The 16739-nt window shown below is 43.0% G+C and overlaps 1 protein-coding gene across 7 annotated transcripts in view; it reads right to left on the bottom strand.

Annotated features, from left to right (window-relative positions):
* Positions 1-16739, bottom strand: part of WDFY2 (WD repeat and FYVE domain containing 2) — a 314549-nt gene that overhangs the window by 178855 nt on the left and 118955 nt on the right. The window contains exon 1 of one of the 7 annotated variants that reach the window (XM_055359908.2): positions 3287-3872. The exons of 4 other annotated variants lie outside the window; for them this stretch is intronic. In XM_055359908.2, coding sequence (XP_055215883.1) covers positions 3287-3423 — 137 coding nt within the window. In that variant the 5' untranslated portion in view covers positions 3424-3872. Of the gene's footprint in view, positions 1-3286; positions 3873-16739 lie in introns of those variants that run through there. 2 more of the 7 variants (XM_055359907.2, XM_004054535.5) reach the window with 2 other exon arrangements.

Genomic DNA, 16739 nt, shown 5'->3' with positions numbered 1-16739 from the left:
CAACTAAAGCAAAGACAGACTCAGACAAGGGTGGGGAGTTCCTGAAACAGGCTCTGTATTATGGTAGCACCAGAAATCTTTATTTGTAAATCAAATTGTTTTTACATTTCTTCTATTCCTTTATATTTCCTCCATTGATACTGAGTAAAGTTCAAGGCTGTTTGAACTCTGCTAAAAGGAACTTGAAGGCAAGAATTTTTATCCACTCTTGGGCTTGAGGATTTGAGTATTATCAGGCCACTATTGAGGGCAGTTTGAGTCAAAGAATCCTCCAAAGGGAGGTAAAATTTAGGGGACAATACAGATTGTGAAATCCAGCCATTCTTCATCTGAAATTCTCTTTCCAATACTAAATCTCAGAAGTAGTAGTTTTGTTTTTATTAAGCAATATTCTTCTAAAATTCCTGCACTAAATTGTGAGCATCTTGAAAGGACCTTATCATTTTCATCATTACCATGTATGCATGTGACTGGAACACAGTAAGTACTCAAATGTTTGTTGACAGAATAAATGAAGCAATTCATGGACTTTCAGAGTTTTGAAGTACTTTAAAGTCCACCTAGTCCAGTACTTTTCCTACAAGTGTATACTTGTCCACATAAGCCTTTCATAGGTCATCATATAATTCATTCAACAAATATCAACTAAAAGCCTACAGTAGTTAAGATGCTGTGCTTTCAGGAACAGCAAAAAAACAGATCAGTCACTGATACAACAAACGTGTATTGAGGACGTATTGCATGCCAGGTACCATGTTAGGCCCTAATGATGATACAATGAATAAGACACACAAAGCTCCATAGGGAACTCACAGAAGAGAAAATAAAATGGACATGAAGTATATACTGTATAACACCGTTTAAAATGGAAAATGTTAAGTGTTTTCAAAGGCACACATAAAGGCAATGAAGAAGTCAAAGGTCAAAAAGATAAACCAGGGTTTCATAAGAATTTATGGAACACTGCCATTCAGGTATGGAACATTACTTGCGGCTTTAACCTCAGAGTTCAGGAATGAAGATTACTAGTTTCTAGCTAAAGCAGTGAATGGTAATGGCTTTGTAGGTTGTGATGAAAATCAATATTCCATTTTCATATATTTAGCATTGTATCAAGTGATATTAACATTGAATTTTGGAAAGCAAGAATATAGATCAATTCTTTTAATGAAAACCATAACCAAAACTGAGCTCTAAATAACAAAGTTATGTTCATGTTTGAGTATATGACCCAAAGAAGCACAGACTTGTCAACTTGAATAATAAAAAGTATATTAATAATAATTCCAGACTTATGGGTGAACCTTATTTAACAGTAACTCCATGACAAAATAATTTCTATTATTTACATTGTACACTAGGAAAGTGAAAATTAGGCTAAGATATAGCTGAACATTGCATTTCTTTCATCCTATAATCAAATGAAATTTATTCTTCAGTTTCATTAATATACACTACTTCAGCGTCTCCAAACACCTGAAAATATACCCCAGTAAAGCTGTTTCCTTCAAGGTAAATGTGGTGAAATGGGAATCAGAAGTTTCAATACTATAATAACACCTTAATATTAAAGGAGCTTAGGCTGGTCTGAAGGTAGTTTTATTATCTCAATTGTTCACAGTCAGTTACAGATTGAACTCCTTGTTCTACTCTCTTCCCCTTCTCACTACCGTACTTAACTAGTCTTAAAAAAATAAATAAAATATTAAAGCAGCTTAGGTTTAACTACCCTTCTCCTTTTCTTGATTCCACGAATTTGCTTATGAATTTTCCACAGCAGTTAGAAATTGATCAGTTCCATCTCCAGTAGTTACAGACTGGGAAAGTGACATCTACCAATATATTCCTTCAATATATTTTATGGAATATATCCCATAAAAACAATACTGTGCCAAAGAATTTCTAGGTCCAGAAGCAGTCTTTTTAATAAAATTTTGCCTTTATGGAAAAAATCAAACTTTCTCATAAGGCTTCTCAGTGAATTTCAAAAGGGTCCTACATCCATGTACTCCATTTCAGCCATGAATTTCTTCTGTTCATTGCAGAATGCTTGCCACTGGTGTATGTTTACAATGTTTTCCATTGGATCTGCATAGGAAATTAATCAGGCGCCATTTGTATTGAGCATGATGTAGACAAGAACATGTCATTAATATACTCATCCTAGTTATACTGAAGAACCTAAGACATGAACAAACCTATCGAGCTCAATTGTTGAGGCCACACACTATGCTAAGTGCGGAAATGACTATAAAGACAGCAACGAGCACTTTGTTGCTCAGCCTCTCAATTTTGAGTCACCAAGAAAGGATACTTTACCTCTGCATGATTTGAACTTATATTAAGAAAACCTACTTACTGTAAAATCCCCGTGTTATGTACCTCTACAGTGTTCTTTTGTAAGAATGCTTATATAGATTTTAGCAAAGAAACAATTTCAGATAAATTATCATAATACTATCTTCAAGCAACATTACTCTAGAAATTAGCTTCATCAGCTTTATTCCTGCATATTCAAGGAAATTCAGTTAAAGCGAAAACGCAAAACAGAGAGAATATTTGGAGGCAGAACAACTAGTTCCACTTCTGCAAATTAAGCAAAATTAAGCAAAAATAAAGGAAACAGGCAAAGGGAAGGAACTCAAGAGCTATTTGCAGCAGTGATCCGTTACAAGTTCTACGCGCTTCTCCTCGAGCTCCAAGAGATAAGGAGGGGAAAGGAAAGAAGGCACCACGCAGAAGCCTAAACTTACTCTTGGTACAACTTAGAATATTCACTGAATTCAGCCTAAGATGTCTGGGTTATCTGGATTCAGTAGGAATGTCTGGGAAGAAGGAGTGGCATTTGCTTTCTCCGTTTGAAACCCTGGGAGCTGTACGAGAGTACCCCGAACCCCTTGGTTATCTTGCAGAGGCGGCTCAGGGCATCGTTCCCCAAGCACACACCTGCAGAGCCGGGCGGCTCCTCCCCTCTTTCCCTCCTGTCCTCAGGGATGGACCAAAGTCCCTCCAGCGCACCGTTAGCCCGAGGGCCACCCGGCTCCCGCAGGCACTACCCAGCCCGGGGTGAAGCCGGAGCGCTCGCCGCCGTCCCGGCTCCGCTTCGCGGAGCCACACAGCGGAGGCGGCGCGCAGCTGGACACCGGCACCACCAGGATGCGCATTACAATAAAACTTGGGGGAGCAAGTCTACACTCGCCGACGTGGAGGCACAGCCCCTGACGCGGGCTCGAGGGCCGTCGGCCCGTCCCGCCCCTCCTCGCGGCCGAATGGCAGTAGTCCATACCTGTCCTCGGAGACGCTGATGACGCCCTCCTCTTTGGGCACGATCACGGCCATATTCACCACCTCCTGGGACCCCTCCATCCGCTGCAGCAGGATCGGCTTGCGGGTCAGAGGCTTGGGCTGGATCTCCGCCGCCATCGGAGGAGGGGGCGCGCCTGGGGCGCCGCCGCCAACGGCGCCGCGGGGCCGGGCTGAGGAGACTGCTGGAGCACGGACACAGGTTGAGACAGAGACTCTGGCTGGCCGGAGCGGAACGCCGGAAACCGGCGAGCATAGCCTGGCCGCCTCTCTCGGGAACGACTCCGCGCTCCCTGCTTCAGGCACCAAAACCGCCAAGACCTGGGATGCAAGCCGGCGCCACTACCAGAGGAGGGGGCGGAGCGCCGGGGGGGCGGAGCCTTGTGGGCGGGGCCTGCCGCAGGGGGTAGCCGCTGGTGGGCGCGAGGGCGGCTCCACTTCCGGGAGGGTGGTGAAGGAGGAGGGGAAACCTGGAGCCGGAGGCGGGGCTCTGGTATCCCAATGCGCGTGCGTCAGTCCCACAAGCCCATTTTCACCCCTCCCCTCCGCGACTCCCCGGGCGCTGCAGCACCACTAGGACGCATGCGCTCTCCGTTCCCCGCGGTCTTCTCTCTGCCTTCCACGCCCAAGGTTTAGGCTCCTCCCTCTTTAACCTCCCGTGAACGCGCGTATACACACCCCTGGGGACGCGCTTGCCAGACGCCACGCCCCTTCGAAATTCCCTGAAAAGAGGGCGGAGGTGGGGCGGGGAAAGGAGCGCCTCAGCAAGACCGGAAAGAGAAGAAGCCAGCAGGAAGGAAAGCCGCCCAACTAGTTGGGACGTGACTGGGCATGCGCGCGGGCTACCTGGCCTAGCGGTCTTAACAATGAAGCGCGGCGGGAGGCCGCTTACTGCTCCCAACATGCACCAGGCCCAGGCTGCCGGAGGGAACCCAGTGGCCTCCTGGGAGTCGTAGTTTCTTGGAGCCTCCGCCCCCTTGTCCTGGAATGACCTATCGCCCACTTCTCTGCGCTATGGGCCTGAGGAGCTCAGCGGCCTCCAGGGCCATTGGCCAAGTCAGGACCCAGACTTGCCTCTATGGGAACTGAGGGGCAGCCCCCAGCTGAGTAGGACGTCACCACTCCTAGGGTCAGACTGATGCTCGGAATAGTGGCACGGAAGGGACACGGAAAGGAGAGAATCTTTCATACAGACATCTTCAAGGGAGCTCAGAGATCATATGGGGTGTCTATCCCCTCGTTTTCTTAGATGGCTAAATTACACAGCCAAGGTTACTTTAGTGCAAAGTTAGGGCTAAACAACCCCTCCTTCCCTCCAGACTTGAACCCAGACCCCTAGTGCTGGCTTCTTTCCATTTCCCCAGCAATCCAGCCTTTTTAGCTTGCTCCAGATACAACGGACAGAGTTACTGTAGTTACTGACTGAATGTTAGGTGCCTACCAGAAGGCCTGGCATGTGGGGTTGATCGTGAAGACTAAGCTCTGCTTTTTTATCTTGCCCAAATTCCTATCTAAGGGGTCTGGGGAGTCATGGCCTACAAAAACCATAAATTCTCATCAGATGGGTTTTGACCATGTATGTCATGACTTACTTTCCAGTCTGACTCTGGCGTAACAAGGAAGAAAATCAAAATGTTTTACCCCAAATTATATTTCCTTGCCATGCCTTAAAATTGCCCTGCAAAGTCTCTTGTGGGAAAAACCACATTCTATATCCCCTTTCCCCTTTGTTTTCCTTCCTTCCTTCCTACACCCAGGAGATAACCAACTAAGAGCCAGGCACCGTTTTAGGTCTGGTAAGGAACATTTTACAACCTGCTGTCTCTAAAGGCTGCTATCTAAAAGATTCCTCTGCACAATAAAACTTGGTCTCCACAATGCTTTACCTTAACCTGAACATTCCTTTCCGTTGATCCCAGGTCTTCAGATAAACTCAACCAATTGTCGACCAAAAAACGTTTAAATTTACCTGTAGCCTTGAAGCCCCCGCTTTAAGTGGTCCCACTTTTCTGAACCAAACCAATGTATTTCTTAAATGTATTTGATTGATGTCTCATGCCTTCTTAAGATATATAAAACTAAGCTGTACCCCGACCACCTTGGGCACATGTTCTCAGGACCTGCTAAGGGCTATGTCACGGGCCATGGTCACTCATATTTGGCTCAGAATAAATCTCTTAAAATATTTTACAAAGTTTAATTCTTTTCATCAATAGTCGTTATGTGATAACCTCCACTGAACAATCCCAGAATTAAGTTAGCCGAAGAGTAGTAATGGTCTAGGTGGTGTGATTGAGTTGCAGCGCTCTGAAAGTGAGAGAAATAATGCCATAGCTGGGAAAAGAAAGGGACAGGCCTTGTGGAAATGTATTTCTAAGGTAGGTGTTTGGTAGCCAAGGATCTCACAGATCACTAGAGACATAAGAGAACAGGTGCAAAGAACTTGTCTCAAAGCACACAGGGCAACTCTTTACCACCTCCCATTTTGCAGAAATTCTGTAAGCACATTGAAATAGGATTGAGGTATTTTCCAGCTGTAGGACCTACTGCAGGCATTTCACTTCTCTGAGTCTCAGGTTCCACATCTATTTAAATAGGGCATAACACCTACATCAGGTGGTTCTGGTGGCAATTACAGTTATGACCCAGATACCTTCCCCCATCCCCTTAAAGTTACAAAGGAGGTAGCACTGGCTGCTCCCACCCCAGGCTTTATGGGAATTAGAACCTGAATAGCATTACCATAACCCTGAGTCTGACCCTCAATTCCAAAGAGCCAGAATCTCTGTCTTGTCAATCATTCAAGTATTTAATAACTAGTAGTTATTAAATACTAACTACTAGTGATAGGCAGGGGGAACACAGATTTGAATGCAAACCTCTCAATTCTCAAGAATCTCACAGATCACTAGAGACAGATAAAAGAACGGGTCATGGCAGGGAAGTGATGATGGCAAGAGTTATAATAGGGGACTCAGGAAGCTGAGGTAACACAGGAGAAATGCCTAACAGGACCTGCAGTGGAGAGGGTTGGGCAGGAAAAGCTGCATAGAGGAGGTAGAGGCTAGACAGAGTCTTGAAGGGTGAGCAGGTGCAGTCTGGTTACATGAGCTCAAAGAGTATTCGGGAGAGGGGTGAGTAAAGTGGGGGCAGTCCTTGCATGCTTGTTAGGAAAATGAAAGACTTATGAAGAGAGAGGTGAAGGTGACGACATTACAGGAGCTGAGTTTGGACCATGGCCTGATGCCCCTTGTTCTTGGTTGGAAGAGATGCACCCTGCCACATCATCTTCAGGTGGGATGGGTACTCAAACTATCAATTACTATCAGTGTGGCAGCTGCTACAATGAAAGTGCTGTGAAGTGCAGTGAGAACTGGAAACCCTGACCTGTGTCTGGCTGTTAAATCAGGGAAAGTTTTCTGGAGCAGAAAGAGCTCATCTGGAGTTTGGAACTAGTAAATCCAGACAGAGGAAACAGCATGTGCAAGAGGTGAGAAGTTGAGAGAATTGCCTCATCTCTTCTGGGAACCTCTAGTAGCTGGAGGGCAAAGTTTGAGGAGGGAGGAAGGTCAAGATATTGGGCTGGAAATATGGACAGGTGTGGACAAGCTCCTTGTTTAGGAGCTTGAGTTTTAACCTTCATGTGCTGGAGAACTGTTGTGTCCTCAGAGCACGTCTCTGCTGTGACCAGCACAAGTTCAAGCTCCTGGAATGATACAAGAGACATCTACTGCCCTTGGAGGTCATCGTTGGAAGGGGAAAAGGAAGACAGCTAGTGACTGTAGAAATTCACTGTGAGCCACACACTCCAGCACTCTATCCTCGTAATTGTGTAATTACAATTGTGTTATAATTGTCAGAACCCTTGGTTGCAGGTAACAAAAACACAACTGGCTAAAAAAAGAAAGGCATAGGTTATTATTGGCTTATGCCGTAGAAAGTCAGAGAGGCAAATTGCCTTTCTTGCAGTCACACAGTTATAACAGATGACAGGGGTTACAAACACTCAAGTCTGTCTGTCTCTCTTGCCTCCAGGTTCATTTATTCAAATATTCCCACCCCATTGATTATTTGGCTTCCTAGGAGACTTCTTATTCACTGACCATCACACTTTTCACTGTCCAATGTAGTCATAAGATTACACGTTATTATATGTAATGAGCTAAAACCAGTGCCTGCCACCCAGTAACCACCATGTAGGGTTTGCCATTATATTATTATTATCCATTATCCCCTTCATGTTCTCACTTCCCTCCTTTCACTACTTAACTCCCATTGTCCATTATCCTAACAGTCTCTTGCAAACACCCATGGCATCCTTGCCTCTCTCTCATTCTTGGCAGGCAAAACTCCAATCCTGACCAATCCAACTTTTCACTTACTTCATATCTGCTTTGAACTTGGCAGATGAAAATTGCACAAACATTCTGATTGGTCTCACTCTAGACTCACAACTGTAGGTCTCTGGTAATTCTCTTTAATTAGAAAGTTGGCCAGGCGCGGTGACTCAGGCCTGTAATCCCAGCACTTTGGAAGGCCGAGGTGGGCGTATCACTTGAGGTTAGGAGTTCGAGACCAGCCTGGCCAACATGGTGAAACCCCATTTCTACTAAAAATACAAAAATTTGCTGGGCTTGGTTGCGCATGCCTGTAATCCCAGCTACTTGGGAGGCTGAGGCAGGAGAATCGCTTGAACCCGGGAGGCAGAGGTTGCAGTGAACCGAGATCGCACCACTGCACTCCAGCCTGGGTGACAGAGCAAGACTCGTCTCAGAAAAAAAAAAAAAAAAAAAAGAAAGTAGACGCAATCAGAAGCTGTCTCATCTTCATGTCATCAGATCTATCAACCTGCCTGCATCTGTATCCGTATTCTTCCATACTCTCTGCCTTTCTTCTGTAACAACGGAAAAAGACTCTGCTCCCATTCAAGGCCAGCATGAGTAAACCTCTCTTTCCTCATTGAAGATTCCTGCAGTTATTCACTCTCTATGTTGCGCCACTTTTTCCTTCTCTATTGGATCTTTCCCAGTGGAGTATAAACGTGCACTACTCTGTCTCCCATTTTTTAAATAAAGTAAACACAAGACAGGCGTAGTAACTCACGCCTGTAATCCCAGCACATTGGGAGGCTGAAGCAGGTGGATCACTTGAGCCCAGGTGTTCGAGACCAGCCTGGCAACATGAAGAAACTCAGTCTTTTCAAAAAATACAAAAATTAGTCGGCTGTGGTGGCATGCACCTGTGGGCCCAGCTACTCAGGAGGCTGAGGTGGGAAGATTGCTTGAACCCTGGAGTCAGAGGTTGCAGTGAGCCAAGATCGTGCCATTGCACTCCAGCCTGGGCAACAGAGTGAGACCCCCCGGTCTAAATAAATAAATAAATAAATAAACCACAAAACTCTTCTAGCTGCACATTCTCCTCCATTTCTTCATTCTTCTTCTCAGAAAACTACTCAGTTTGTTTGGACTTAGAATTTCCACATCCTCATTTCCCATTCTCTCTTCAACTATCTTAAGAATCTTCCTAAATCTACACACCATTAGAACTTCTCTTGACAAGATCAAACAACCTCTGTCTCGCCAAATGCAATGGCCATTTCTTCCGCCTCATCTTAATTTGCTTCTCAGAAGCATTCAGCACAATTGACCACTCTTCTTGCCTTGACACTCTTCCTTTGGTTTTCATGGCTTCACACTTTCTTAGTTTTCCTCCTAGGATGCTGGTACTCTTCACTGACTTATCTCCTCCTGGACTTCACTCTTCAATTCTGCAGTGCTCTAGGATTCAGTCTTCAGCCCTCTTCTCTTCTTTATCCACAGTCTTTCTAGGTGATCTTATCTAATTTTAACGGCTCTATTTGTTTCCTATTGCTGCTATAACAAATTGCCACAGACTTAGTGGCTTAAAACAACACAAATTTATTCTCTCGTATTTCTGGGGGTCAAAAGTCCAAAAGGGGTCTTTCTGGGCCAAAGTCAAGAGTTTCAACAGGGTTGATTCCTTATGAGGCACTGAGGGGAAAACCCATTTTCTTGCCTTTTTCAGCTTCTAGTGGCCATCTGTATTCTTTAGTTTATAACCCCTTCCTCCTTCTTTAAATTGTGGCACTCCAGTCTCTGCTTTTGTTACCACATCACCTTCTCCAATTCTAACTTCTCTGTCCTCCCTCTTTTTTTGTTTGTTTTTGTTTTTGTGATGAAGTCTCACTCTGTTGCCCAAGCTGGAGTGCAGTGGCGCAATCTCGGCTCACTGCAACCTCTGCCTCCTAGGTTCAAGTGATTCTCCTGCCTCAGCCTCCAGTGTAGCTGAGACTACAGGCCCACGCCACCATGCCTGGCTAATTTTGGTATATTTAGTAGAGACGGGGTTTCACCATGTTGGCCAGGCTGGTCTTTAACTCCTGACCTCGTGATCCGCCTGCCTCTGCCTCTCAAAGTGCTGGGATTACAGGCATGAGCCACCTCACCCGGCCAGTCCTCCCTCTTATAAGGACTGTTGTGACTACATGGGACTACCCAGCTATCCAGGATAATCTCCTCATCTCAAGATCCTTAACTTAATCACATTTGCAAAGTCCCTTTAGCAGTATTTGTCAGTTCCAAGGATTGGGCCGTAGACATATTTGGGGAATTGTTATTCAGCCAACCGTGGTTTTAAGTACCTTACTCCGAAATTCTCATCTCCAGCTCTGACCTCACTCCTGAATTCCAGACTAATATATCTAATGACTTCTCCACTTTGTCACTTACTGTTTAATAGATGTTTTAAATGTTCCCAAACAGTATCTTTAAATCTACTGCATCTGTCACCCAGTTGTTCAAAAGTAAGTTCCTAGGAGTCATCCTTGATTCTCCTCTTTTTCTCATTACTCATATCCAAACCATTAACAAGTCCTGTCAGCTCCACCTCCGAAGTATATCTTGACTTGTCCCACTTTATGCTGTCTCTACCACGGTCGAAGTTGCCATAATCTCTGGCCCCTAGCACAGTAGCCTAACTGGTTTCTCTGCTTCTTCTCTTGAACTCTTCTCATCAACCCCGTGCAATCAATTTTTATCACAGTAGCCAGAGTGATTTTCGTTTTAAAATATAAACCATACTATATTCCTCCATATTATATTCCTCCACTGCTTTCAATTCATCAGTGCTTATCATTACACTTGGGATAAAACGCCTCACCAACCTCACCTCTCCTCCTGCTCAGTAATGGCTTAGAAAGTCCACAGAAACACAAACTTCCTTCCTACTGGTGGTCTTTGCACCAGCTATGTGCACCTCCTAGTTATTTTCCTCTCACCGTTCAGGCTTAAGCTCCAATGTTAGCTCCTAAAAGAGTCTTACCTAGCCGGGCACATTGGCTCATGCCTGTAATGCCAGCACTTTAGGAGGCTGAGGCGGGCAGATCATTTGAGGTCAGGAGATCGAGACCAGCCTGGCCAACATGGCAAAACCCTGTCCCTACTAAAAATGCAAAAATTAACTGGGTGTGGTGGCATGTGCCTGTAGTCCCAGCTATTGAGAGGCTGAGGCACAAGAATCACTTGAACCCAGGAGATGGAGGTTGCAGTGAGCCAAGATTATACCGCTGCTAGCCTGGGTGACAGAGTGAGAGAGACACCATCTCAAAAAAAAAAAAAAGAGTCTTACCTACCACCTCTAAAGTACCCCACCTCTTCATAACACTCACTGTCATATCACTTTATTTTCTTCACAGTACTTACCTCTGCCCAAAATCGTCTTGTTTGTTTCTTGTGCATTTGTTAGTCTCCCTTCTCTAGAAGAGAAGCACCGGGAGAGAAAGGATCTTGACTGTCTGTGCGCCATTGTATTCCTAGCCCCTAAAGTAGCACCTGGCATGTTAGGAGGCATGTTTTAAATATTTGTTGAATGAATGACTAGCCAGAGGCAGGTCCAGATTTGTTTAACTCTATTCCATTAAAGCATAATGGAAACACTGGAATCTGGAATTTGCCCTAATTTGTGGGATGGGTCTGACTTTGGGAAAAAATACTCAACTGCAGGTATGTCCAACAGGCATAGGAAAATATCAGTATGGTAAAGGCAACATGTTAGTAATTTGTATCCAAGAGAAAAGCATAGCATGAAATAAATGAGGTGTCCTAATAGACAGGTAGGAGAAACTGAAAAATTACAGCTTCTGGACTTCCTGATAGAGGAAGACTACCCTAGTAGTTCTTAACCTTTTAGGTCACAGACCTTATTAAAAATCAGATCAACATTATACATCTGCTAGAGGAGGAGGCATGTACCCATGTACAAACTAAATTTTACATGCGATTTCAGAAGGCACAAAACCATCAGAAATCCAGCCTGAGAATTCCTGCCTGCTCTGGGAAAATGTAAGACTACTTAGCCCCACTCCCTACCACACAAGAAAGGGCATTCTGATGGGGATCAAGGACAGAAAGGAGTAGACTTCTAGAGAAATGATTTTCAAATTTCTTTGTTCATATACCACTTTAAATAATTTTGAAAAACTTCTAACCCCTTGCAGAAATTAAGTATAATTTTAAATGTTTGAGTCTGAATTCTAGCACCTTGTAAATATTAACATTTATTATAAAGATTTTTACATTTGAGAATCTCTTATTGATTCCCCTTGTAATACTATCTGAAACAAAAATATTTATGTGTGACTATGTATACATAAATTAAAATTCTGTAATTTGTTTAATATACTAAGGCCATAAGCTCTAATTTTGCAGTTTCTTCTAGATTAACTGATCATTACAATGGTTAGTTCACAATAGTTAAAAGAACCAAAATATATTACAGTTTTATGTAAAACTATTAAACAAAAAAGTAAATTTTCTTTTCTTTCTTTTTTTTTTTTTTCAGGTACAGAGTCTGGCTGCAGTGCAGTGGTATGATCTTGGCTCATTGCAACCTCTGCCTCCCTGGTTCAATTGATTCTCCTACCTCAGCCTCCTGAGTAGCTGGAGGCACCGGCCACCATGCCTGGCTAATTTTTTGGTATTTTTTAGTAGAGACAGTGTTTTACCATGCTGGCCGGGCTAGTCTTGAACTCCTGACTTCAGGTGATCCACCTGCCTCAGCCTCCCAAAGTGCTGGAATTATAGGCATGAGCCACCATGCCTGGCCAAAAGTAAATTTTTAATAAAAATTTTTATTGGAGATGAACAAGACTGGGTTTTTATATTTCCCTGTATTCAAAAATAAATAATAATTTATTGTTAGAATTAAGCAGGATTCAGGATCAATTCTATTTCTATATTTTATTTTGTAAATGTAAGGACTGAGCAACCTCATTTACGTAAATGGAGGGAATGGAGAGAGTTTTGGTGTAACAATGCCACTCAGTTATTTTTTTCTCTTTCTTTTTTTTTTTTTTTTTTGATACGGTGTTTCACTCTTGTTGCCCAGGCTGGAGTGCAATGGCCCGATCTTGGCCCACTGCAACCTCTGCCTCCTAGATTCAAGCAATTTTCCTGCCTCAGCCTCCCAATAGATGGGATTACAGGAATGTGCCACCACACCCGGCTAATTTTGCATTTTTAGTAGAGACAGGATTTCACCATGTTGGCCAGGCTGGTCTCGAATTCCGGACCTCAGGTGATCCACCCACCTTGGCCTCACAAAGTGCTAGGATTACAGGTGTAAGCCACCGCACCCAGCCACCACTCAGTTCTTTGAAGTCTTTTTGAGTTAAATGTGAAAAATCACACAGTTGGGAAATAATTTTTGCAAATCATATATCTGATGAGGTTCTTATATCTAGAATATCTAAAGAACACTTACAACTCAATAATAAAAAGACAACCCCATTTTTAAATGGGCAAAGGATCCGAATAGACATGTCTCCAGAGGAGATAAACAAATGGCCAATAAACACATGAAAAGATGCTCAATATCATTAGCCATCAAGGAAATGCAAGTCAAAACCAATGAGATAGCACTTTACAACTACTAGAATGACATGACAACAAATGTTGGCAAGGATATGGTGAAATTTCTTTCTTTCACTGCTGGCAGGAGTGTAAAATGGTACTGCTTCTTTGGAAAATAGTCTGGCAATTCTTCAAAATGTTAAACATAGTGTTACCATATGACCCAGCAATTGCACTTCTAGCTATCTACCCAAGAGAAGTAAAAACTTAGGTTCATATAAAAATCTGAATGTAAATGTCCAACGCAGCATTATTCGTAATAGCCAAGAAGTGGAAATAACCCAAATGTCCTTCAACTGATACATAGATAAAATGTGGTATATCCGGCCAGGCGTGGTGGCTCACACCTGTAATCCCAGCACTTTGAGAGGCTAAGGCAGGTGGATCATGAGGTCAGGAGTTCAAGACCAGCCTGGCTAACATGGCGAAACCCCATCTCTACTAAAAATACAAAAAGTAGCCGGCTGTGATGGTGGGTGCCTGTAATCCCAACTACTCAGGAGGCTGAGGCAGGAGAATTGCTTGAACCCCGGGAGGTGGAGGTTGCAGTGAGCCGAGATTGTGTCACTGCACTCCAGCCTGGGTGACAAGAGCAAGACTCTGCCTAAAAAAAAAAAAGAAAAAGAAAAAGAAAAAAAAGTGATATATCCATACAGTGTGATAGTATTCAGCAAAAAAATAATTTTTTTTCTTTTTTGAGATAGATTCCCACTCTGTCACCCAGACTGAAGTGCAGTGGCACAATCATAGCTTATTGTAGCTTCAAACTCCTTGGTTAAAGCAATCTTCCTACCTCAGCCTCCCAAGTAGCTAGGCCTACTGGCACACACCATCATGCCCCACTAACTTTTAAACATTTTTTGTAGAGACATGTTCTCATTACCAGGCTAGTCTTGAGCTCTGGGGCTCAAGTGATACTTCTGCCTTAGTCTCTCAAAGTGCTGGGACTGCAGGTGTGAGCCACCACACCTGGCGGCATCACATTCTTACATATTTTCCACCAAATATTAGAGCTGCAGATTTTTATGGAAAAAGTCCACTGTGTAGCCTACTTATCAAAATGCTATTGTCAAACCAATTAGGTAAATCAGACTCATTTTCTGTTATAAAAATCCAACTTCGTTTTTTCCATCCAAAAATATTAATATCATTTTGAAGAATACTGTAATAATATAATAGAATGCATCTTTTAAGATGGACTATTAAATGTAGTCAAGATTTCAATGATATATATACAATAATTATCAATTTTTAATAATTTATTAAAATAGTAAACCAATATGCTTTTCTTATTACTTAATATAAGCTAATGTGTGGCTTAAGTTATAAATTTTTGGGAAACAAGAAAAATAAAAGACCTGATATGATATTCTTTTTTTATTATTATACTTTAAGTTTTAGGGTACATGCGCACAATGTGCAGGTTTGTTACATATGTATACATGTGCCATGTTGGTGTGCTGCACCCATTAACTCATCATTTACATTAGGTATATCTCCTGATGCTATTCCTCCCCCCTCACCCTACCCCACAACAGGCCCTGGTGTGTGATGTTCCCCTTCCTGTGTCAAAGTGTTCTCATTGTTCAAGTCCCACCTATGAGTGAGAACATGCAGTGTTTGGTTTTCTGTCTTTGTGATAGTTTGCTGAGAATGATGGTTTCCAGCTTCATCCATGTCCCTACAAAGGACATGAACTCATCATTTTTTATGACTGCATAGTATTCCATGGTGTATTGTGCCACATTTTCTTAATCCAGTCTATCATCGTTGGACATTTGGGTTGGTTCTAAGTCTTTGCTATTGTGAATAGTGCCACAATAAACATACGTCTGCATGTGTCTTTATAGCAGCATGATTTGTAGTCCTCTGGGTATATACCCGGTAATGGGATGCTGGGTCAAATGGTATTTCTAGTTCTAGATCGCTGAGGAATTGCCACACTGTCTTCCACAATGGTTGAAATAGTTTACAGTCCCCACCAACAGTGTAAAAGTGTTCCTATTTCTCCACATCCTCTCCAGCACCTGTTGTTTCCTGACTTTTTAATGATCGCCATTCTAACTGGTGTGAGATGGTATCTCATTGCGATTTTCATTTGCATTTCTCTGATGGCCAATGACAATGAGCATTTTTTCATGTGTCTTTTAGCTGCATAAATGTCTTCTTTTGAGAAGTGTCTGTTCATATCCTTTGCCCGCTTTTTGATGGGGTTGTTTGTTCTTTTCTTGTAAATTTGTTTGAGTTCTTTGTAGATTCTGGATATTAGCCCTTTGTCAGATGAATAGGTTGCAAAAAGTTTCTCCCGTTTTGTAGGTTGCCTGTTCACTCTGATGGTAGTTTCTTTTGCTGTGCAGAAGCTCTTTAGTTTAATTAGATCCCATTTGTCAATTTTGGCTTGTCTTGCCATTGCTTTTGGTGTTTTAGACATGAAGTCCCTGCCCATGCCTATGTCCTGAATGGTAATGCCTAGGTTTTCTTCTAGGGTTTTTATGGTTTTAGGTCTAACATTTAAGCCTTTAATCCATCTTGAATTAATTTTTGTATAAGGTGTAAGGAAGGGGTCCAGTTTCAGCTTTCTACCTATGGCTAGCCAGTTTTCCCTGCACCATTTATTAAATAGGGAATCCTTTCCCCATTGCTTCTTTTTGTCAAGTTTGTCAAAGATCAGATAGTTGTAGATGTGTGGCATTATTTCTGAGGGCTCTGTTCTGTTCCACTGGTCTATATATCTGTTTTGGTACCAGTACCATGCTGTTTTGTTTACTGTAGCCTTGTAGTATAGTTTGAAGTCAGGTGGTGTGATGCCTCCAGCTTTGTTCTTTTGGTTTAGGATTGACTTGGCAATGTGGGCTCTTTTTTGGTTCCATATGAACTTTAAAGTAGTTTTTTTCCAATTCTTTTTTTTTTTTTTTTTTGAGACAGAGTCTCGCTCTGTTTGTTGCCCAGGCTGGAGTGCAGTGGTGCGATCTCTGCTCACTGCAAGCTCCGCCTCCCGGGTTCACACCATTCTCCTGCCTCAGCCTCATGAGTAGCTGGGGTTTCAGGCACATGCCACCACGCCCGGCTAATTTATTTTATTTTATTTTTTAGTAGAGACGGGGTTTCACCGTGTTAGCCAGGATGGTCTTGATCTCCTGACCTCGTGATCCACCCGCCTGGGCCTCCCAAAGTGTTGGGATTACAGGCGTGAGCCACTGCGCCCGGCCCAGTTTTCTCCAGTTCTGTGAAGAAAGTCATTGGTAGCTTGATAGGGATGGCATTGAATCTATAAATTACCTTGGGCTCTATGGCCATTTTCACGATATTGATTCTTCCTATCCATGAGCATGGAATGTTCTTCCGTTTGTTTGTATCCTTTTATTTCATTGAGCAGTGGTTTGTAGTTCTCCTTGAAGAGGTCCTTCACATCCCTTATAAGTTGGATTCCTAGGTATTTTATTCTCTTTGAAGCAATTGTGAATGGGAGTTCACTCATGATTTGGCTCTCTGTTTGTCTGTTATTGG

Source organism: Gorilla gorilla, chromosome 14 (genome assembly GCF_029281585.2).
Source record: "Gorilla gorilla gorilla isolate KB3781 chromosome 14, NHGRI_mGorGor1-v2.1_pri, whole genome shotgun sequence".
Lineage (NCBI taxonomy): Eukaryota > Metazoa > Chordata > Mammalia > Primates > Hominidae > Gorilla > Gorilla gorilla.
This window is presented reverse-complemented; position numbering and strand designations above follow the sequence as displayed.